Source organism: Ostrea edulis, chromosome 7 (assembly GCF_947568905.1).
Source record: "Ostrea edulis chromosome 7, xbOstEdul1.1, whole genome shotgun sequence".
Classification (NCBI taxonomy): domain Eukaryota; kingdom Metazoa; phylum Mollusca; class Bivalvia; order Ostreida; family Ostreidae; genus Ostrea; species Ostrea edulis.
The window spans coordinates 61296088-61321085 of NC_079170.1; the positions used below are offsets into that span (position 1 = coordinate 61296088).

At 37.0% G+C, this 24998-nt stretch overlaps 2 protein-coding genes across 2 annotated transcripts in view; both read right to left on the reverse strand.

The window, feature by feature from the left end:
* Positions 1 to 1699: 1699 nt before the first annotated feature.
* Positions 1700 to 19485, reverse strand: LOC130048324 (RNA-binding protein 5-like). Its single transcript, XM_056144914.1, has 22 exons — positions 19355 to 19485; positions 16716 to 16964; positions 16323 to 16494; positions 14885 to 15016; positions 14600 to 14666; positions 14053 to 14126; positions 12449 to 12556; positions 11848 to 11908; positions 11118 to 11177; positions 10399 to 10660; positions 9037 to 9082; positions 8605 to 8719; positions 8366 to 8448; positions 8167 to 8242; positions 6089 to 6351; positions 5728 to 5871; positions 5554 to 5604; positions 4710 to 4928; positions 4317 to 4379; positions 2812 to 2900; positions 2441 to 2567; positions 1700 to 2108 (listed from the first exon to the last, which is right to left on the reverse strand). Exons 2-22 carry the CDS (start codon positions 16958 to 16960, stop codon positions 1980 to 1982), a joined length of 2586 nt encoding a protein of 861 aa, XP_056000889.1. The 5' UTR covers positions 16961 to 16964; positions 19355 to 19485; the 3' UTR covers positions 1700 to 1979.
* Positions 19486 to 21389: 1904 nt separating this feature from the next.
* The window catches only part of LOC125659639 (uncharacterized protein K02A2.6-like), a 3846-nt gene continuing 237 nt past the window's right edge, over positions 21390 to 24998 (reverse strand). The window contains exon 1 of the mRNA XM_048891378.2: positions 21390 to 24998. This exon is cut by the window's right edge and continues 237 nt beyond it. Within this exon, the coding sequence (XP_048747335.2) occupies positions 21390 to 24998 (3609 nt within the window).

Below are 24998 nucleotides of genomic sequence, written 5' to 3' on the forward strand. Positions count from 1 at the left end.
AGCTTTTTCTGGCTCAGTGGCTCTTGAGAAGATGATTTTTTAATGACCCTACTCTACTTTTACCTTTTCTTGATTATCTCCCCTTGGAAGGTGGCCTGGCCCTTTATTTTAACAATTTAGAATTCCCTTTACCTAAGGATGCTTTGTGCCAACTTTGGTTGAAATTGGCTTAGTGGTTTTTGAGAAGTCAACAAGAGCAATGCCAATGTGGCATAATACGCCCGTAGATTTTGCTCAAGGAAAACATTTTAGTGGGATTCATATTTTAGTGAAGTTAGCACTGTCCTCTGTGAGCTAATTCATTATCATGGTGATCAAATATACCAAGTTATAATATCCAGGAGCTTACGGTTCAGTTTGTATCCTGCCCACAAGGTTTTCCTTATGTGATACTACGACCTTGAAAAACAATGCGCACCTTCCTCTCATCATGATGATCAAATATACCAAGTTATAATATCCTGGAGCTTACGGTTCGGTTTGTATCCTGCCCACAAGGTTTTCCTAAAAAGTGATACGACCTTGACCTTTGAAAACAATAGGCATCTTCCTCTCATCATGGTGATCAAATATACCAAGTTATAATATCCTGGAGATTACAGTTCGATCTGTATCCTGCCCACAAGGTTTTCCCAATAAGTGATACTATGACCTTGACCTCTCACCTTGAAAAACAATAGGCACCTTCCTCTCATCATGATGATCAAATATACCAAGTTATAATATCCTGGAGCTTACGATTCGGTTTGTATCCTGCCCACAAGGTTTTCCTAAAAAGTAATGCAACCTTGACCTTTGACCTTGAAAAAACAATAGGCTTCTTCCTCTCATCATGGTGATCAAATATACCAAGTTATAATATCTTGGAGCTTACGGTTCGGTTTGTATCCTGCCCACAAGGTTTTCCTAAAAAGTGATACTACGACCTTGACCTCTCACCTTGAAAAACAATAGGGATCTTCCTCTCATCATGGTGATCAAATGTACCAAGTTGTAAAGCCCTAGGGCTTATGATTCAGTCTGTATCCTGCCCACAAGGTCCGGACAGACAAGACGGACTACGCCATACCATAATACGTCCTGTCTTCGTCGGGCGTATAAAAACGTTAAAAGTTTACAGACGGACGGACGCCGGAATACGGGTGATCAGAAAAGCTCACTTGAGCTAAAAAATCAAACACTGGGGCTCCCCCTTCTAAATCCGTCACCGGCATTGAATTGATGTTGCCAGATTATTTAAATCACTGGATTAGGTATATGTATGAAACTCGAACAAGGAAATACCAGGAGAAACAGTCGGAGTAAATCTGCACACGAAAAGGGTGTCGGACTCACGATCACTTTACCATATATATAGAGATTGATTTCAATAAATCTAATCTATATATAGATTATAGTATCTATACATTATATTATATACGTGTAGTCCTAATAGGTGTTAATAAGAGTGAGAACGTATTGCACTAGAATAGCTCGAATTTTACATTTAAATTCGTTGATATCCATTCTGCAGTATTTCACACTGCTACATTACTTCATCAACCCAATGCACCAATCATAAGCGTTTACTAACTGAAGATCAGTTGAAGCATTGGGCAACAGTTTGGTCCCTCCCCCTTTCAAACTCCTCAAACTTTAATTTTTCATAAGAAAACCTCGCCAAAGCCATAGAAGTGGATGGAAAATAACACACTACACATCATCTTTCATGTCATGTATTTTATGTACATATTTACAATTTTAAAACACAGAATCCTTTCGTTAGCTGAGAGATACCTCGATTTAAAACAAAGACATTATAAGTGTCAGAATGATTTTCATCACGACATCCTATAATAAATTTGAACACGTAAAAAACATTCAAACATCTGCGTAACACGATTCTTAAAACCATGTCTTAGTGTATATAATTAATCACACTGTTCCTCACAACTTAATCACACATCTCTTACACACACATTCTAGAGAGTTTCTGAGAATCAGGAGTCAATTTCATGATATCTTGCAAACATGGTCTTCTTTACCGACTCCCTGTAGTCATCACCGGATGTTGTACCATAGTTAGCTCCCCTCATTCCAAGTCCAGCTGCTTGAGCTCGCCTCTCTGCCTACAAAAAGACATAGAATTGCATTAAGACCGGTTTCAAGCTGTGTACAATCATACTGAAAAGGTGCACACTAACATTAGTGTAGCAAAAGTCAGGATGTACTATTCCTTCTAACCAGGTGATCCAATTTACGTCACTGCTTACACATTTATCAGCTATAAGAACTTGCTATTTAAAGATCATCAAAATAATGCTTATGGAGGAAGCAACGCATTTCAATATCCAAAATCACAAACATTGTCACATGAATAATCATCTTGACTTGCTTAAGGCATAACCATCTAAATATGTATAGTGAGTATCCACATTACAGACATGCGTGTTTACAATACCTCTATAGGGTTCACGATGCCCTGCCCGGACTTCCCGAGCCCTTTCCCTGCCTGCCAGCCCATCTTCTGGAGCAGTTTGTTACCTATGTTATCTCCACCAATACCAGACTTGGTGGGCTGCTCAAATCTAAAGAAAATGAGGTCAAATCTGATTTAAACTCCATAAATCTAAAAAAAAAATTCGTCTATGATCACTTTATTCAACAAATACTTTTTTGCAGACTATGTCAATGGTGAAATAATGTGAAATATAATTGTTTTAAAAAAAAAATAATGAACCGATTTATCAAACCAGAACAGAAGTTGCGGGTCTTTTCAAATTTAGATGACTCAACAAATGCAAGATTCCCCTGCTCCGATGTAAGACTTACGGAACAGGCAGGTCGGGTCTCTTGTGTCTGGGTTCTGGAGGGGGCGGAATCCCATACTTATCTCTGCGTTCTTTAGCTCGATCTCGATACTGGAAAAGACAATGTAGACTTGGTAAATACAAATACAATTTCAGGGTGTCAAGCCACTTTTTTTTTTGCAGTTTATAGGGTAAATATAGGGATTTCTACAGCAAATTCTTAGGAATAAATGAGGTTTATATTAAAGGATTTATCAAAAGTGTATTGTTTCTGCATAAAAATCCATCAAGCACAGTGAAACTAGAACTGTCCTAATGGGACTAATACCCCCCGCGGGGCATATAAGATGAGGGGAAATATTTAATGCAAGCACATTGGATATTTTCACATTATCTACAGGGCACTCAATGTGAATGCAGAAGTGTATATTCTACAAATAAACTCTGGATAAATTGTGTCTATTACTACAAGTACAACCAAACCAGAAAATGTCCATAACTGTTAAAATATTTCAACGAAAATAGGAGATGCACAACTACATAATATATAGAAGATGTGCATAAAGTTTGAATGAAATATGTCCAGCGGTATTAGAAATTAACTTCGGACAAATTGCGTCTACGGACAAACGGACAAAGTGATTCCAGTATACCCCCCAAACTTCGTTTGCAGGGGGTATAATAATATTAAACATAATCAAAGACAAAATCCTTTCAAATGTGGACAATTTTCCATTCAGTAGACAGTTCTTACACAATCATCATAGTTATTCTCTTCATAACAATCTAATATGCAACTTCCGAGATATCAGCTCTTCTGTGTTAGAGGTACGTTCCGTGTTCTGTTGAACGCTTTGGTGGGTACAAGATGCATACATATACTTTTGACTAGCAATGTAAATACAGATAAAAGTGTAAATTTTGTTCATATCAGCCATTAGTATACATTAAACTGACCACATCGAGAATGATATTTGATTGAATTAGGCCATTAAATATGAAATTATTTTTTATTTCCTCTTCTGCACGAGTGATATCTTAATCAAAGAAAAATGGTAATAATCGGCTTTTGTTTGATCTATTTTATTATTAAATACTAATAAACTTACTAATATTGTGTGTCCCTGCAGTTAGGGTAGTTGCATGATGTCTGATAATCGGCCTTCAGGCAATATACAAAGGCAGTGATAAGCATTTGTACCCACTGCGTGTGGGCGATAATGTTTTGCGTCTCGTTGTGCGTAATAGTTCCACAAAGGGAAAGAACTATTGGGTAACTCGGAAATTGCATATTGAATATCAATCTAGCATCAGCTCCTGGATTTATGGTTTTTTTCTTTTTATATCTTTTTTGAAGATAGGACTATCATTTTTGGGGGGATATATAGGGATTTTAATGACTTATAGGGAAAATATAGGAACCTTCAAGTTTATAGGAAAATATAGGAATAAATAAGAACTTGACACCCTGCAATTTAATTGCATCAGTAATACAATGTTGTACATTACGTTCAATAGAACTCTTACCTGAAAGTGACCAGAATCACCACCCGATGCAGCTTTTGATTTTATTAAATTCTCTAAATTTTGCTGCAAAAAATAGGATACAAGTCGTAAAACAAGAGCATTGTATAGCGGAACATCTTGAAGCTGGTCAATACTTTAACCCAGGTATTATGTTGGTATTACACATGCTTATGTATATACCAATTTACTCACTCAAAATCCCTTTGTGTAACTATAGCCTCTCCAATTCCAATTGATAATTTATACTTTGTTAACTACATCTGTACTACACAGTACCAATGTGCATGATCTATTGCAGCAGAACTGTTATACTTTTAACTCAGCATTTGACAGGTATTTTAATACACATGTACTGCCATTATATTCTTTAACAATTCTCTGGCTAAAACAAACCTTGTGGAGGTCCGACATCTGCTGGTGTTTTACGAGGATCTCCTTGGTCTGGAACTGACGTTTACACAGGAGACAAGCCAGCTTGTTCCAGTCAGTCAGTTTACTCTCGTCTAGAATTCCCGAGTCTTCCTCCCCCTGCTCCTCGTCATCGCTGTCCCCTCCGTAGGACGCCACCAAACCAGGCTTGGCACCAACTGCAGCTCGACTTGGAGAGTTACCCTATAAATCATCAAAAACATAAATTAAGATGTCACTGCTAAAAATACAGGTCTACCAAGCGAGTTATGTCACTTCAAAAGACTTTAACCCAAAATCAAAACTAAGGTTACTGATGCTGCTTAAATTCAAGCTGAATAGGCATCTGTCTATAAAAGATTATTCTCTTATTCAACACAGATAGATTAGTGCGCTGTAACATCTGGATTGCTGGGGCGCGTTCTACAAAAGAACTTATGACCAACTTTACATACTGGAATTTTCCAGTTTATTTTAGTACGATCATTCACTCATAATGCAAAATAATTTTTTTAAATGTGGAAAAATAAGCCTTAGAAAAGTTTTAATTAATTCATTTAAAGTAATAACTGTGTAATACAATTTAAGACTTGCGACTTAGTCGTAAGTTGTTATGTAAAACATGCCCCTGGTTCACATTTTATCTCTTGACATACCCGACAGCTATCTTTATTTAACAAGTTTAAATGTTTGTTTCATATTCTCATGCATCGGATCTTTTTGTTTTCAAAACGCTTTGTTTTTCAGAGACCAAAACTCAAGCAACTCAAATTTACATTGGTACTTGTTTTCAATGCATCCATTTAATTTACATGTAAACTTGACTTACCCCTGCCGTTGGTGGTGGCATTAATTTCTTATCCTCCAATCCTCCTTTAGCCTGGATAAATGTTAAAGATATATCTAAAACTGAATTTTAATTTGAGTACTTAGTTTTCCAATTACCTAAGATATAAATTTAGAAAGTCCACATAGAAAAAAATTCCTGGAAATTGGTACCTACACTTTTTTCCAGAATGGCATAGCCTGCATCAGCAGTGGCCGATTCTTTCCTCTCATTTGGACCATTCATGGCTTTCAATGCTGCATTGAATCCTTTCATGGCTTCTTTCTGTTTATTCATTGTTTGAGCCCATTTTTCCATGTCCTGTGATAACAAAATAAATGCATTATTCAATACTTAGTACCATTACAAACTATATACACAAGGCATTTCTTACAGTGTATTATAAAGATACCATTACTAAAGGCTGCGAGGGCATCATTAATAATGGTATACATGTACACCATGACTGCAACACAAAGTATATACAGAACGACATCACCAAGTGTTGCTGTGCTTCGCAGAATCCAGAACACCTTACCTTTGCAATTTTCTTGGCCATCTTGCTCTTCTCCTTTTTGTCTTCTTTTCTCTTTTTGTCAGTTGGAACCTCTCCCTCTGCCCCTGGGATCTGGTTGGAGGGGGCAGGTAGGTAAGTTGACTTCTCTGCATCCCAATACATAAACTGTCCAGTCTGAGCATTGTAGTAGTACTGGGAGTTGGCATCATAGTACAGAGTCGTCAATGGATCATAGTAGTACCCAGAGGTCTCCTCATACTGGTAGGTAGATACATCAGGGGGAGCTGGCAAGGAAACACAAAATCAATGTTTATACTTCTCAATATCAAAAATAAATTGAAACGCATACAAAAAAGAAAAATCACGACATTCTCGAACAGCAACCAAGACTTCATAAATTCTTCTTTTAAATAGAACAAAATGATTTTTTCTTTCTATGCATTTTCTTCATTTTTTGTGATGGATTCTGGGACAAAAATTATCAATACTTCTGTTCCAACACAAACTGTACCAAAAACTTCATGAGCAGTGACCATAAAATGATTACTACCCGTGGTACTTATGTCTGGGTTTTCTGTGGCACAATTTCTACACCTAAGTAACCAGATCGGCAGTACTTAGGCTCTAGGTTGTGCACAAAATACTGACCATCTCTCATCATTCAATAGCAATGAAACACATTTCCATGTGTAACACAAAGGACGATTCCAATCCTGTACTGAACCTTGTAACCTAACAAATCCTGTACTGAACGTTGTAACTTCACATGCTGTACTGAACCTTGTAACCTAATATGCTGTACTGAACCTTGTAACCTAACAAATCCTGTACTGTACCTTGTAACCTAACAAATCCTGTACTGTACCTTGTAACCTAACATGCTGTACTGAACCTTGTAACTTCACATGCTGTACTGAACCTTGTAACCTAACATGCTGTGCTGAACCTTGTAACCTAACATCCTGTGCTGAACCTTGTAACCTAACAAATCCTGTACTGAACCTTGTAACCTAACATGCTGTACTGAACTTTGTAACCTAACATGCTGTACTGAACCTTGTAACCTAACATGCTGTGCTGAACCTTGTAACCTAACATGCTGTACTGAACCTTGTAACCTAACATCCTGTGCTGAACCTTGTAACCTAACATGCTGTACTTAACCTTGCAACCTAACATGCTGTACTGAACCTTGTAACCTAACATGCTGTACTGAACCTTGTAACCTAACATGCTGTACTGAACCTTGTAACCTAACATGTTGTACTGAACCTTAAGTCAACTTGGCAAAGAAATTGAGTCATGTGTAATGTAAAGTAGTGAATGCAGAACTTTACAATACATGCTGTAAATGTCCCAAAAGCTTCCTGAGCAGTGACCATATAAATGAGCACCACCTGCAATACTTTCAAGTTTGGGATTTCTGTGGCACAATTTCTACACCCAAGTAACCAGATCGGTTGTACATAGGCTCTAGGATGTGCATAATTTGTATGGAAAATAATTCTTTGAAAAATCACTTTTTGCATACATATGTTTTAGCCTTTTTAAAAAAAACTTATTTGAATGGTGTGATAAACTCTCGTATTACTCCATCAGTTATTAATACCGACATTTTCAACAATTTCCAAATAAACAAATTATTGTGATTTAACAATTATAATTATAAAATGTAGATTTTCTCATGAGGTCCCTTTGATTCCTGACAATGCCTTCAACAGCACTCACACTTCTTTTTTTTTAGAGCATTCCCGAGTGGTTTTACACGTACTGATTTCACCTACCTGAGCTCACTTTGCTGAATATGCCTACAGTAAGTATTAAAGGTGCTATGGACTATGGAGTGACATTTTCCTGTGCATACATACAGTGAAACTTCTCTAAACCGGCCAGTTCCTATGGGGGTATTTGGGTATTTCAGTTTTTTGGTGTGTCATTGGGGGGGGAGGGGGGTGTGTGTGTGTGTGTAGCAGCAACGTTTTATTCTATATATACTTACATACACCTGTATCTCAGATCTCTGGAGTGGTGTGTTTTGTATATACTAACAGTATTTAGGAAATTTCTGGGTTTTCGTTTGTTTGGTTGTATATACTTACGGTATTTAGGGAACTCCTGTGTGGCATTTTGTTCTTGAGCTGCCGGTTGTTGTTGTTGCTGGTCCTTTGCCTGACCCTGTACATGAAAAGCAATCAAACATTTACAATAGCACAATGTTCTTTTTCTCTAACATGCACTGTATCATTTTTTTTCTTCTTATTACAGATTTTCTCCAGTATTTCTCTATTGACATCTTACCTTCTTCTGCTGTGGTTGTTTGGCTGCTAGAGATTTGTTAATGGCTGCCTGGGCTACAGCTGCCGCCGCATTAGTTGAATCAGCTACAACACAAGTGTTTAACATCACAGTCCTCTATCAAATGGAACCATATTATACACTAAACTACATTCATTTTAATCAAAATCATCTGATTGCATCCTATGTACAATGATTAATTCTGAAATCATGATAATCGTGGATAAAAAAAACAGACGTACTCTGTGTTCCTTCATAATATTGAGCATAAGCTGCCTGGTTGTAATCAGTGCCCTGGTAATAACTTTGGTCATAGTAACCCTGTTGGTTGGCCTGATCGTAGTCCCAACTCTGACCCTACACAAAAACATGTATATATGGTCAACAAAACGCAGGTTTTCCAGAGTGCAAATCTTTGACAGGAAATCCATAGGAAACAGAAATTACATGTATTACTACAGAAATTACACGTATTACTACAGAAATTACACGTATTACTACAGAAATTACATGTATTACGGACTGTATGTTGTAGGTTTTCTGCATCATAATTTACTTCCACAAGATCATTATCACTGCATCCATAGATTTTCTTGTGATTTGATATTTTCCCATTCTCTTTGACATTCACAATACAATGATAATGGTAACTTACAAGTAATCTAATTATTTACCTGTGCCGCAACAAACTGGCTGGCAGCAGCATTTAAAGTAGCCATCCTACAAATATGATAAAACAACAAAGTTAAAGGTAAGTTTCAGACTTCTCCATTTGAGCTGAAGTACACTTCCTTGGTCAAAGATGAAAAGAACATTCTAGAAATAATTTACAAAAATAAATATATCCAGTTTACCCCTTGACCTTCTCATTTTAAGTTTACTATGTAAAAATTATTCAGGGTTATCTACTTCATATTAGGATGCACCAGTGTACCAAGTTTGATGTCTGTCAAGCAAAGGGGTTTTCACGATATTGAGCAGATGATATCTTATCATCTCCAATTTGACCCTTGACCTTGAGACCTGAAAATCAGTTTAGCGGCAACCACTGTACCAAGTTTGTTAACTGTCAATCAGTGGATTATTTAGATATTGAACATACAAGACTTAGTCTACAGATACATAGACTAACAGATGCAAAACAATGTGCTCCCAATTTTTCAAAGGAGGGAGAAGATACATGTATAAAATCACACTCCGTAAATCAAATGGATTTCAATGGTCAATAATTGGTCGAACATTGCAAGACCTTTGATCTGGTAAAATAAAAAACATACCATGACATTTACTAGGGGTGAATCAATATATCGAAATGTACCAGTATATGTCTGTCCAGCGATATACGATACGGTGATTCGACGGTACGATATAATGTCGGGTTTAAAACTAGCCCTTTTAATAGTCGGGATCGAAGTTCATAATTAAAAATGGCTTCTAACAGGAACACGATTCCTCAGACTTTAATACCCGCTTTTACATTGTGACATCAGAGATTCCTCAAGACTTTAATCCTCACTTTTACATTGTGACATCAGAGATTCCTCAGATTTTATTCCCGCTTTTACATTATGACATCAGCGATTCTTCAGACTTTAATCCCTGCTTTTACATTGTGACATTGGAGATTCCTCAGACTTTAATCCCCTCTTTTACATTGGGACACAACGGAGATTTCCTCACTTTTACATTGTGACACATTGGAGATTCCTCAGACTTTAACCCCCGCTTTTACATTGGAGTTTCCTCAGACGTTAATTGTCATTGTTTGTTTTGTTATGAAATAAAAGATATTAAACCACTTAATTTTTTTAATTTTGATATTTTACTTCAGAAAATGCTGAACTACATTGTAAATCCAATATATCGGATATCGCATCAGAAAATATTGTATCGGAAAATCTTGAGCAATACACACCCTTAACATCTAACCAGGTGTAGTTCAATCTGAGCAGTCAGATTTTGGTTCAACAGGATTCAGAGAAACTGTGGAACTGACTGAATATAGATGTACATCTTAAAACACAGTAAAAACTCACACAGTAGAGAATGTGTTTTTGGCGTAATTCACCAAAAGCTGTTTCCCATCCACCTCCAGAGGTAAGCGATTATTGAACTGATCCAAAAGCTGTGACGCCTCAGCCACGGTGCCCAACTCCATAAAACCAAACCCTTTTGAGGTGTTTGTAGCATCATCTCGGATGATCTGAACATTCTTAAGTTGGAACCTCGTGATCTGACTCATCACATGAACGATGTTATCTTCTGTGGTAAGTGCATCCAAACCTCTTAATATCAGGGCTACAGAACAATAATAATAATATCAGGGCTACAGAACAATAATAATAATATCAGGGCTACAAAACAATAATAATAATATCAGGGCTACAGAACAATAATAATAACATCAGGGCTACAGAACAATAATAAAAACTCTCCAATTACAACTGAACTACTTCATGCATTCCTACTAAACTGGGGTACACCTCTATTAAATAGGATTGTAAGGGGTCATAACTGCAGGACTTAAAAGACTACAAAATCAATCTCAAGTCATGCCAGTGCAACAGAATTAATCCAGACAGTTCTCTTCAATTTTAGGGAGTGGATAGAGAGGTTTATGACTATTTCCTATGATACAATTTTCTCAGAATTAAACTGGAAAATACCTGTACAAATGTACTGTACCAGTTCCATAAAGAACACTGGTATATTCTTTAATCTTGAATTAAAAAAGAGATGAGAAAGCAGTACTTACTGTTACAAGGATTTGTGCCGACCTGATCAAATCCGTCTCCTTCCTGTTTCCTCTCCGATTCTGAAATACAAAAAAAAAGGATGCTTTACATCCATTCCACACACATCTGTCATCCACCAGCCTGATTTTTGTGCAGTCCCCTGGCCTTTCTGTGGGTATACCCTTTTTCATCACTTGAATTTGCCAAAAGCAGGAATTGGAGCATTTCTGTTCACTCTCTCAGTGCATGCCATTTGTTTGGATTTTCATTCAAATTTTAATCTAGTAAACTGCTTTATACATGTACACCATGAGTCAGTATTAAATATAAAATCTCCCTCCCTACCCTTTAACTACAGAAAATTCTAGAATACAGAAAACCATGCTTTAATTGAACACAATAAAACATGCATAGTGGTACATATATATGTAGAAACGCATCCATCGATTACGTTCTCATCAAAAACATAATTCATTTTGGAGTAAAGCACAAGCCATTAAATCAAATCTAGTGTTTTCTAACACACACAAAATTGACACAGGTTAGACAAACCTAACCTTTAATAATTATAGCCTTTTCATACATGTTTTTCTTCTTCTTTTCTTTACCAACTCTCTCTACACAGAATCTAATCAGAAACCCAAATCAATATTTCCAGTTTCCAATGCCCTCCCCATTGTTTCTAAATCCCACCATCCACCCTCCATTACAGCACACCTGAGTGTTCACCAAGTGTAGGATATACTCTACCTTCTCGCGACAAATTGCACTTGAAACAGTGATCCCTTCTCTTGAAATTATGGACGCCACACTAAAAGTTAAGAAATTTACATACAAATTTAAATTATCCTATTAAAAGATATTATTGAATAAGCATGGAAGAAAAAATCATAAAGGTTATATCAATGTGCTTGGGTGTGATTGTTATTGTACATGTACATCGTGTTATACTTGCCATATCTATTTTCTGTGACTCTTTTGATAGACATAAACATGTTTTGTTGAGATATCTTGGTACATTTTGATGTTTTTTTAAGTTGTGATATGTACTTATACGCTAGGATATCATGAAGCAAAGACTAAGAAATAAAACACCTACTGCTACACAGTACATTTTTGCATGTACAAAAATTACAGTACATTTTTTTTTCAACCTTCAGACAAACCTGCCACACCCATATTTACCCAACATCTGTATTATGTTAACACCTGTACTACAGTATATGTTTTTGTTAATGTGTTTCTTTCAATAAAATGAATATGGACAAACTAGGACATTTCCTACTCTCCCCTTCCTTCAATCCACACACACAAACCAGCCAGACTGGCCACCCCTGGAAAGCCTCATTACCTTGCTACACGTCCAGTCTGTTTTATGGATGGGTCCCTTTTCTGGCCCTGTCTTTGGGGTGCTGTAGTGCATCGTCGCAGAATAATGATTCTGGATGTTCAGAACACCCTGTAAAAACAGACACAGATGTTTTACACATGACCTTAAGAAATGTAATGTTGCCAGAGGTCATGAGGGACTGCCCACTGTGATTATGGATTGGGTTCCTTAATCTACTTAAGACTACTATACATGTAAAATGATCTGTACAAAGGGGGCTACATGTACCAACATGCATGGAACTACGAAACTCGGCCAATCAGCAAGTGGGTTTTTTTTCGTTATTTTTTTGGTTTTGTTGAAATGACTAGATGATGCAAGTGTCTCTGTTATCAAAGACAGATGAAAATTATCAACCAGACTTCTGACTGTAGCGACAATTTGCAACTCGACTGACCTCCTGTTCCATTCTCCTGTCCTTGTATTGGACACACTTTTTTCTTATCCAAAACCTATCTTGTCATGTGCACTCTACACTTCAAATGGAATCTTCTACAAGCATGTTGTTTTGTTTTAATCAATTGCTAAATCATGTACACGTTTTAATTTAGATAATGCGTTTCATGCATACACAAAACACCCTGCAAGTTTTCAGTACACAACCCGAAGGATCTTGTATATGGAATTTGATAGAAGAACTGGACCCCATCTCCCCATACCTAATAACAGTCACTATGTTCTTGTTCCTCTGTACACCAAGCTGAACCCCTACAGTTTTAAACTTTTCTAACATTACTATTCTGCTAGCTTTGTTTCTTCTATATTACTCTACTATTCATTAACATGCCTCAGAAGCTGTTGATTATTTCGTACACTGTCACTTAATTCTAGTTCTGTATGTACATTGTTACAACTACAAAATAGTACAGCGTATAAATGTGTTTTGTACCTTGTGCAGTCTAGACATTGTTTTGACCTGATAATGGTTCCAACTTGAGGTTTTCCCCCTAATTTGTACAGTCTAAACATTTGTTTTGACCTGACAATTTTTTGGACTTGAAGTTTCCCCTCAACTTGTACACACTAGACATTGTTTTGACCTAATAATGGTCGCGACTTGATGTTTCCCCCCTTACTTGTACACTCTGACCTGGTAATGATTCGGACTTGATGTTTCCACCAACTTCTACACTCTTGACTTTGTTTTGACCTAATAATGGTCCTAAATTGATGCATTTTGCCCCTAACTTATACACTCTAGACGTTTGTTTTGACCTAATATTGGTCCCGACTTGACATTTCCCCATAACTTATACACCCTAGACATTCATTTTGACCCGATAATGATCCCAATTTGACGTTTCACCTTTAACTTATACACTCTAGACATTTGTTTTGACCTGATAATGGTCCCAACTTGATGTTTCCTCCTTAACTTATACACTCTGACCTAATAATGGTCTGACTTGATGTCGTCCTCCCCCTCCCCCAACTTATACACTCTAGACATTTGCTTTGACCTGATAATGGTCCCAGCTTCCCACCTAACTTATGCACTCTGACCTGATAATGATCCTGACTTGATGTTCCCCCCTAACTTATACACTCTAGACATTTGATTTGACCTGATAATGATCCATCCACCGCTGGGCATCTCCCACACTCTGAAACTCCACGAATGCAAAGCCCCGGGAGGTACCTGTTCAACGATTTAAATGTCATTAGAAAAATAAGTTTATCTTCACTTTGGACACAACAATTCAGCATCATCCTCCAAACGTCTGTATCAGGACCAGGACCACCACAAGTTTCACCCAGCTTACCTCAATCACATCAAACATTTAGAACCAAAATACAGAATATGCATGTTTTGGAATCACATGTGTCTCAATAATCTTTTTTTTCCCATTTACTATCCTGGTCGTTTTTCTTTTCTCAATTCCTCTCCACTACTTCAATCATTTGTCAAACATCGGACACATAAGCATACTTTTCTTTTGAAATGTTGAGCTTGCAAAGTTTATTTATTTCTTAATCTGTGAACTTTTGTATAGAATATTAATCTGTGACAAAATGCTTTTGTTGTTAACATGGTTAAAGAGTTAAGGTCAGTAAGTCACAAAATTTTAAGCCTATATTGTGTTCTGAAGTGAGAAATAGATTGTTTAGTACCTGTACTTCTTCTCATCAGACGTACATCTCGTACTGGTGCCCCAAACATCATCAACTCTGCCCGGATCTGTAATAAAATTCCATTAATTACAAATATATCATAAATTTCTGATGATAAAAACGCCAAATTTTCACTAATTCATGCTGCTGTTACAGCATGTGAATATATCATGGTTTGTCCCCTATTTGTCTGATAAGTATAACCACTGTAACCCTATCAAACTAGTATAGTTGATTTCAAAGCTCCTTGTTGCAAGTTGACTCAGTAATTTTTGAAAATCTTACATCTTTTTCTTCCACCTGTGGTGGCAGATTTCGCAGCAGGACTGTATTTGTTGGTGTATCCGTCATCCATTTCTCCCCAGCCCTGTCCTCTCTCTGATCTGATCTGTGGTAACCATCACGACTGTCAGAATCCTAAAAATAAAGCAGCAAATACTCGTACGGTCAACAATTAAGACATAAACGACATTACTTTTCTATACGCTGAACAAAACATTACCCACATATTGAGGTGATCCAGGAGAAAAACAATAATTAGCAGAGATTTTCCACACCTTTTTGAGAATGGGGCCCATTTCCTTTGACATGTTGGAATTGAGAAATTAATGTATATGTCAAATTGAAAATTTGTAGTCTATGGTTTAAAAAAAAAAAAATAAAAAAATAAACACATATAATGAATAAAATTCAATCTTTAAATCCATTCTTTAGAGAGAACACCAATATTATGGTATCACTGTCACCAGACCACAGAACGGTAAAATTTTAATAAGTTACAGTCTGGTCCATAAATTTTTAATAAGCATTTTTAACATGTCAATAAAAACAAACTACACTGTAAAAAGGGACTCTGCTCTGTATTACAATCAACAGGGAAAAATTATCAATGTTGCTGAAATACATAGTAATCAAGCAGATCTCAGGAACTAAAAAATCAGCGGGACCTGATATAAGCCACTTACACTGAAGACAACTACTGACATACAATGCAGCGATTTTTTCTACCCATTGGTACTGGTAACGGTACCCATTCAATTGGGGAAAAATAGCGTCAAAATCGAACAAATTGGAAATTTTTTACCAATGTATCAGCAAATGATTTCAACTACAAGAAAAGAACAAAAGAGAACAAAACAAGAAGTAGTCATCTCTTTACAAACTTTTTACGGTAATATTTGCTGTTGTGAGACATAGGGAATCGTCGTAAGCTCGTTTTAGAATCGTCGTAGCTCTACAAAACACGTACACTGCCATGATCTGTACTTTTGATTTAATACGGGAAGTGAACATTTTAGTTAACTCGTATGTTTCAGACTAAGTAAATTACGATGTCAGTGGTCTATTTTTCGGCAAGTAAATTGGGAATTTTTAGTCTCAAAATTGGGAAAAATCAATGGTTTTTGGCATTGGGAATGGTACAGTTTATCGGTACCAGTTATATAAGAGGAAAAAACACTGCAATGTGTAACCTTTAACTATCTCTTACAGACCAGCTACATTACTGAAGATAACTACTGACATACAATGTGTAACCTTTAACTATCTCTTACAAACCAGCTACATTTACACTTACACTGAAGACAACTACTGACATACAATGTGTAACCTTTAACTATCTCTTACAGACCAGCTACATTTACACTTACACTGAAGACAACTACTGACATACAATGTGTAACCTTTAACTATCTCTTACAGACCAGCTACATTTATTATTTACCCTATCATCGTCTGATGATCTGTTTGAGCTCCGTTCTCTTTCTCGCCTATCTCGTCCTCTATCACGGTCGCGGTCTCTATCTCTGTCTCGCCTACGAGTCCTGTCACGATCACGTGATGATCTCCGCTCATCTCTACGACGACCATCTCTATCTCTATCACGCCTTCTGGATCTACATAAAATGTTGTATATCTAATTAGTTTGCTATGTTAATAGTGAAGCAGTTCATCGTTTAGTTTAATTTGTGTTTAGTTGTTGCCATTTAATTGTGAATTACAATTTATATATCTTATAAATCATTCCAGTTTTTTTTTTCTTGGCAAATATCACAGGCAAAAGTACAAGGTTAGTAACTGCTGTGAATATTTTCATGTCTTTCATAATACTATTTACCTGTCCCTCTCTCTTTCCCTATCATAGTCTGCCTGACTTTCTGTGTTTTCCTGTCTTTGTCCAAGGTGACCTGGAAGAAGGTCATATCCACCTTCTTCATAGCCATAATTTTCATTGATGTATTCACCCTCTTCATACTCCTCTCCAACATTGTTGAACTGACCAGCAACCATACCTATAGCCCCAATATTGCCCTGATACACCCCATACTGCCCTTGCTGCAGGGCAAATGGATGAATTTCCATATCACTGAAAAGAAAAATTACAAGATTTTATGCATACAGTGTACACAAAAATGAAATGTGTCAAATTAAATGCAAATAAAGGCACCTAAGAAAGGACAGAAATCATGAATGAAGCCTCTTTGACATTGTCAAAAACCCACGGTTGATAATGCTTCGTTCCTCTCTCCATCACCCGTGGGTCCATTCATTCCTAATTGCTCGTTCTCATGAAGAAATATTTAAAGATACTGTCCAATCAGAGTAATCGTTATAGTAACGGAACTCTTCTGTTTTTAAAGGTTGCATTAACATAACTTTGCTATCACAACAATTGCTTACCAAAATTGAGCTGAGAGCGTCTTGTCAGATTGGACAAATTCGCATAGGGTATACCATGAGCGCCCAATCAAATTGCCTCATTGATTATTCTTGAGAACGACAGAGTAGGAATGAATGGACCCACGGGTGGAGAGAGGAAAAAAGAGTAATCAACCGTGGGTTTCCGACGATGCCTTTGATTGATTGAATATTGTTTAATGTCCTTCTTGAGATTATTTCACTCATATGGAGACGTCACCACTGCCGGTGAAGGGTTGCAAAATTTAGGCCTATGCTCGATAGTGATGTACTGAATTGTCGTCGACTTTCGATTGCTGGTCGCTATAACTGAAACGATGTGAATAATCGATTGCCATTTTTAAAATCGAAAATCGCCGAAGTCGGTATTTTTTTATAATACGAATATTCCTGTCGCAACTTCACTAAAATTAAAAATGGATGACGAAGCTGAATCATCCAATAAGATTGAATATTGTTTTAACGTCCATCTTGAAAATCTTTCACTCATACGGAGACGTCACCATTGCTGGTGATGGGCTGCAAAATTAAGGCCTATACTTGACGCTTACAATCTTTGAGCAGGGTGGGATCTTTATCGTGCCACACACGGCCCGGGGCCTCGGATTTTGCCTCTTACAACAAGTAAGGGGAAATGAGGCTCTATTCTAACCCATAGGAAAAACAACAGTCAAAGAGATCTATTCCTATTCCGGGAAAACAAAATCGATAGTATGGGATTATTAACTTCAAATAATTTTAGACGTCTCCGTAGTGAAAAATTCTCGAGAGAAACGTTAAACAAGATACATTTGATTAATCTTATGATTTTATTCTAATTTATAACTTGATATTTAATAGGGTAAAAAATAAAGTAAATTTAATATATTTCTGCTATAAATTTAAAATGAATAAAATTCGATAATTTTTCGATTAATCAATTGAAAAGGTGCATCCGATTAATCCGATCATCGATTAATCCCCCCCCCCCCGATTGCCCATCACTAATACTTGACGCTTACAGTCTATGCGAAAGACATCGGACCGTCGGACCTGACCGATGTGTAGTGCCTCAGGTACGATGCGTCATATTTTACACCGGACCGGAATGTCGGATGTCTGTGTTCGGTTTTGAGCTTTATTATTTTGAGGCGGAGTCATTTAAATGTTTGTAAGTGTAATAAGTAAAAAATATCACACAAATCCAAATACGTATATTAATGTGATTAAAACCGCATGGACCGTCTTAAGTATTATCCAGGAGGAACCCTGGTATAGTATTACTAGTATAATAAATAAGATTTTCTTGCTTTTGCATTTTCACGTGTTTTACTTTTTTACATTAGGTTTTCTGGTCTGACAAAATTTGGTTCGGTCCGGTTTGTTCATTGATTACACAGGTCCGAATGTCCTGTGTGGTCCAAAAAACTTTCGCATAGACTGTGCTTATGGCCATTGAGCAGGGAGGGATCTTTATCGTGCCACACCTGCTGCGACACGGGACCTCGGTTTTTGCGGTATCTTCAGAAAAACTGCTCCATTTAGTCACATCTTACGACAAGCAAGGGGGTACTGAGGACCTTTTCTTACCCGGATCCCCACAGGACTGCCTCTTTGAATTCATGAAAAAATACTAAACAATCAATCAAGATGTAGGTTTTATGTACATCAGTAGTGTAGGCGGCCGAAATAGGGCCCCATTCCTACTGTTATAAAGCAGGTATTTTCCCCAATCAATGAATCATGATAAAGATGCAGATTGATAAGTTCAAAAAGGTAATATCTGCACCCCAAAATGAACTAGTTCAGAACATTTCACTTCCGGAAGTCACAACGTACTTGTCAATATTAGATCCGCTGTCTACGAAGTAAATTACTTTTCATAAGGTATAAATTAAATTGTCTGTTGGCTTGCTGTAAATTTATACCCGTTAAATATCGGAACCGAGTTGTGGCAGTGCATGCCACGCAGTGACGCACATTCGTAAATTACACCGCCCAAAATAACATAAAACTGTCCTTTCTCTGCGTGACTTTGAGTTTTAAAAATCATGTACATTGTTGCAAACCTTGATTTACCTGAAATACGGGCTTAATTATTTCTTGAATCTGTAAATTAGCAGTAACTTCTTCAACGGACTCCAATAAATATGGCGACTTGGAAGATCTAATGCATTGTGGGTAATGCAGCGCGCCCAATCTCTACCCAAAGTTATCGTTCCTTTATACTAACTAATCAAAGTCCTGAAAGTACTGAAAGACGGGGTCAAATTATTCAATGCATAACTTTCAGAAATGGTGCAGAACTGCTAATATGACAATTCATATGAAAACTCTCCAGACAAATACTTTAATCAGACATAGATCTTGAATTGCAGATTTACGTACAACTTCCTATTCGTGTTTTTGATACAAGAAAAGAAGTGTTCAAAATCGAAATTTTCTTGAAGTCTGTTTCTTTTTTATGGTTTTGAGGCCGAAATGAATAATTAAAGGAATGCTTTTATTGTTACTTCCTAGTCTTGTTGCCAGTTTTGTTTAATCAATATGATCCAGAACTCGATATTCTTGGTTATCATTTCGCCGAGATAGTTCGATCTTCCTTATTAAACCTCTATATTCTTGGTTTGTATCTAATAGTGACGGTCACCATTTTAACTTGCGCACTTAGCTCTTCAGCTATTCATAGCTAAATCAGGTGCTGAACTCTTGTGAAAAAGCATGAATGCTATAATAAAGTAAATGAAGCAGAAATATAGATAAAGGTATGGAACAAAGTTTAATATGTCAACAGAACAGAAAGATAACATATGATAGGTTGACATATGACAGTATATGTTTAATAGCTTATTTTTGATGGACACATAATGTTAAAGATAAAATTGATAATGGCATACTTTGGAATTGCACAATACAACCAGTCAATAACACATGAAAGGTTAAAATCAAGTGGATATGTAAACACTCCAATTCTTTCTTTAGTAAAGACAATTTTCTAAACTACTAAAACCGTAAACAAGAACATGTAAATTGTAAATATTGTAACAAAATTGGTAACATAGTAATTAAAAAAAAATTGACATACATTTGGGCTAGAAGTTTTCTATGCAATGAAAAATATTTACATGTTACAGTCCAACATAAATAAACAAGTCCACAGGCCAGACAACTGTCTTCTCAAGTGAAACAATATGACATGAAGTGCTGCAAATTCAGGCATTTTAGAATATTATGCATATACCAGTATCTGGACAATTAACAATTGTAAAAGCATTACTGTTGAATACTAATAACATCGATACAGAACAGCGAACTATGATTGTGTAAAGAATATAATACTGTTGCAATGTGGGATTTTGAGTTAATAATAAAGACTGATGCCTGATCAGGGTTAAATAAATAGCAATGCTGGGTTTTCATCGCCATTTTCAGTATCACAGAAAAGGGTTATAATGAGATGGACATGTAAACACTCCAAACTTGTATAAAACAAGATGTGTTCGTGAAACACAAAATGCCCCCGATAATGGCCAATTCCGAAGATGACCAAAGTCACAAAGACAAATATCTTGGTACATGTACCAGTAGAAAGATCTTGTCTGTTGTAGTTTTCTTAGTAATACATGTATTTAATAAAGGCACTACAGAGCCGTTACGGTTTCACGAATGCTTTATTTACACTATGTACATGTTAATAGTAAGACAAGCAAACTCAGAATGAATATTAGAGTGCTAAGGCATGGCATTATCAAATTACAAGTATGAATGAAATATCAGCATTTTCCCAGGCTAAAACTGCAAGGCCAGCAAACACGCGCGGTCCCCAACGGAAACACCTGTCAGATTCAATAAACAGTTTATATCATTACACCTTCCCTTTGAGATTAGAATTTACGGTAAACAAATATATGCCTTAGCAAACACAATTAATTTTACAATTATTTTTTTCTGAAATAATTTGAGGTAAGAGGTTCAAGCACATAACCTACCGTTGGAGTGTTGTCTTTACCACAACCTCTTACAAGATAATATATCAATGATTACACAGGAATACATTGAATATATAATCATATAAATCCTATATATATATGAGTCTGATACACCATAAAGTTTTTTACATTACAAAGTCTGAGAATTTTTCAGGCACCTTTATTGTTCTGCCACTGCGCGTTTTCTGCACGTGCTCGATATCGTTCTGCGCATTGTCATTCACTGCAGCGTTATCGCTTTCGATCTCGGTGTTATTTCCTTCCCCAGATTTGTCAGTTTCGCTGTTTTTCATCAGATGTCTTTGATTTCTACGGTATTCAACTCCTTCGGATTCTACGACATATGATCGTGGTTCCGGACATTTCTGTACAATTACTCCTTCCTTCCATGGTTTATTTTCTGATTGAATGTTAACGTTGTCTCCCACTTTCAGATTGGGTAGTTCGCGTGCATTACGGTCATAATAAATTTTTTGTTGATTCTGCTTGTTGACAAGAGCAGTCCGAATTTTACGGGTCTTGATATGTGGTTTCAGTAATGCCTCGTGCGTCGGTAATATGGATCTCGTCCTGCGTCCGAACAGAAGTTGAGTAGGAGTTCCTACCCCGTCGATCGGTGTGTTACGTATTTCTAATAATGCGAGGTTTGGATCCGTTTGAGCTTCATTTGATTTTTTCAGGAGGTTTTTTACAGTTTGGACTGTACGCTCCGCCATGCCATTACTCTGTGGGTAATGTGGGGACGATGTTGTGTGCTTGAATCCATATTCAGTAGCAAATTTCCTGAATTCGTCACTGACGAGATTCGGTGCATTGTCGCTGATCAGTTCCTCGGGTATCCCGTGGCGAGCAAATATTGGTTTTAATTTTTTGATGATACTGGAGCTGGTTGTGCTCTGCAGTTCACATATTTCAAAGAATTTTGAAAAGTAGTCCACAACAGTAAGAAACGATTTTCTGTTTAGCTCAAACAAGTCGAGTCCAAGTTTCTGCCATGGCCTAAGTGGTACTGGATGAGGTTTTAGAGGTTGTTTGGGTTGTCTCCTTTGGTATTTATTGCACACTCTGCACTCTGCAACTTTCTTATCTATGTCCGAATTAATTCCTACCCAAAACACAACTTCTCTGGCTCGACGTTTGCATTTTTCGGCTCCCATATGTCCATAATGCAATTGATTCAGGATGTCGCTTCTGAGTTTCGAGGGTATAATTAGTCTGCGACCCTTTGTGACAATCCCGTTGTAAAGACTGAGTTCCTCTCTAAAATTCCAGTATTTCTTAACGAAATAGTTGCACTCTGTAATATCATCTGGCCAGCCTTCAAGAATTATTTTTTGTAAGGCATTTATTTCTTTATCTTTTGCAGACTCTATCGCCAATTCGTTTACCTTTTCGTCCGATATCGGCAAGTAACGAACAGCAAACACTTCAAATTCATCCTTGTCACTTTGACTTGATTCTGACTCAGTCGCACGGCTTAAGGTATCTGCTATGTACAGATATTTCCCTGGTTTGTATTTGACATTCAGGTCGTACGGCTGTACTTTAATCATCATACGTTGAATGCGCGGTGGCGCCGATGACAATGTTTTCTTGAACAAACTCTCAAGGGGTTTGTGGTCAGATTCTACATGGATGTTTTGTCCATAGATGTATTGGTGAAATTTCTTGCAAGCGAACACAATTGCTAGCAGTTCCTTTTCTATCTGTGCGTAATTTCGTTCCGATTTGTTTAATGATCTAGAAGCATAGGCAACTGGCTGTCCATTTTGTAAAATGCAGGCTCCTAGTCCTGTTGATGACGCGTCTACAGAGAGTGTGATGTCTTCGTCCGGATTAAAGTACTTTAGTACTGGAGCACTGATGAGCACGGACTTCAGCTGATCAAAACTTTGTTGTTGTTTTTCATGCCAGTGCCATGCAACGGTTTTTTCAAGTAACTCCCTCAAAGGCTCTGTGATCGTGGCTTGGTTTTGAATAAATTTTCCTATGTAATTTACCATTCCCAAAAATCTCTGCAATTCTTTTACATTTGTAGGCTCTGGGAATTCACTAATGGCTTTGATTCTATCATTACAAGTTTTTAGTCCATCTTCTCCGAAAATGTGACCCATATATTTAACTTCATTCATCTGTATTTTACACTTCTTCTTGTTCAATTTTATTTTCTCATGACGCACTGCCTTTAGAACTCTCTCGAGTCTTTCATTATGCTGTTGTACAGATTTACCCCATATAAGAATGTCATCCATTATGACATCACATCCTTCAATTTTTTCAAAGATTTGAGACATCCTTTTCTGGAATACTTCTGGCGCAGATGAAATTCCAAATGGCATTCGTTTGTAGCGATACCTCCCAAACGGAGTATTAAATGTTGTTAGCTTTGAACTTTCCTGGTCAAGTACTATACCCCAGAATCCAGAGGAGGCGTCCAAAGTACTGAATACTTTGGCCCCTGCAAGCTGATGTGTGATGTCATCTACGGTTTTCATAGGATAGTGTTCTCGTTTAATAGCTTTGTTAAGATCACGGGGATCCAGACAAATCCTCACTCTGTTTGGTTTCTCTACTATAACCAATGAGTTTACCCATTCAGAGGGCTCGTTGACTTTTTCTATGACGTTTAATGATTCCATTCTGTCCAGTTCTTCTTTTAATTTGTCGCGCATTTTGAAGGATACTTTTCTCGGTGCATGAACAACTGGTGGAACATTTTTGTCGATATGAATATGATGTTTGCCTTTCATGCATCCTATGCCCTCAAACACATCTGAGAAATCTCGAAAAATTTCTTCTGCGGTCTTAGATTCACTTACTGTTTCAATAAGTTTCAGGATGTTCATTTCCTCACATGACGCTAATCCTATAATGGGATCCACCTTTCCAGGTACAACGTAAAACTGCAGCGCATAATATTTATTCTTGTGCTGTACTGTGCACCGAATTTTGCCATCTATCTTTAACTTGTGGCCCGTATATGATATAAGTCTTGCTTTAGACTGCTGTAATTTCGTTATTCCCAATTTATCGCACATGTTCTTTGGAATAATGTTACACTGAGCACCTGTGTCTATTTTGAACTTTACATTTGTATTTTCTACTTTCAGTGTCGTAGTCCACTTTCTTCGGGTGTCATGTGTATCTTCTACAGTTTCTATTCCGAATTCACTGTCGGAATCTGATTCTGGGTCAACTTCATGAATTTTCTTGCTTTTTGTCTTCTTAGATCGGCACATTTTTGCGTAGTGATTCGGTTTTCCGCATTCGTGACATGTTTGTCCGTAAGCTGGGCATTTTTTCAAAGCATGTGATTTTCCACATTTTTTACAATTCTGGATATGTTTTATTTCGGTTTTATTTGTTGCTCCAAATTTCTTCCCACCTCTTTTCTGAACTGCATCGATTTTTTGTTCCGTGGATTTTGATTCCACAAATGTTTTCATTTGGTTGTCAGATGTTTCCGCCGCCCTGCAGATATCCATTGTTTTATCCAATGTGAGGTCGCATTCCCTCAGTAGTCTCCTCCTTACCGAGTCACTGGCGATTCCACAGACAATTCTGTCGCGAATTAAGGAATCATGTAAATCTCCAAATTCACACGATTTGGCTAGAATGCGTAATTCCGTCACATATGCATCTATTTTCTCACCGGGATTTTGACTCCGTCTGTTAAAGATGTGTCGTTCATACGCCACATTTTTCTTCGGATTGCAGTATGTGGTAAATTTCTC

Excerpts from the sequence above, each read along its gene's own strand:
- LOC130048324 (XM_056144914.1), bottom strand. The coding sequence starts at position 16,960 with ATGGAAATTCATCCATTTGCCCTGCAGCAAGGGCAGTATGGGGTGTAT. Across the intron at positions 16,495-16,715 it reads AGGGAAAGAGAGAGGGACAG|ATCCAGAAGGCGTGATAGAG; the intron begins GTAAATAGTATT and ends CATTTTATGTAG. Across the intron at positions 2,109-2,440 it reads GCATCGTGAACCCTATAGAG|GCAGAGAGGCGAGCTCAAGC; the intron begins GTATTGTAAACA and ends GTCTTTTTGTAG.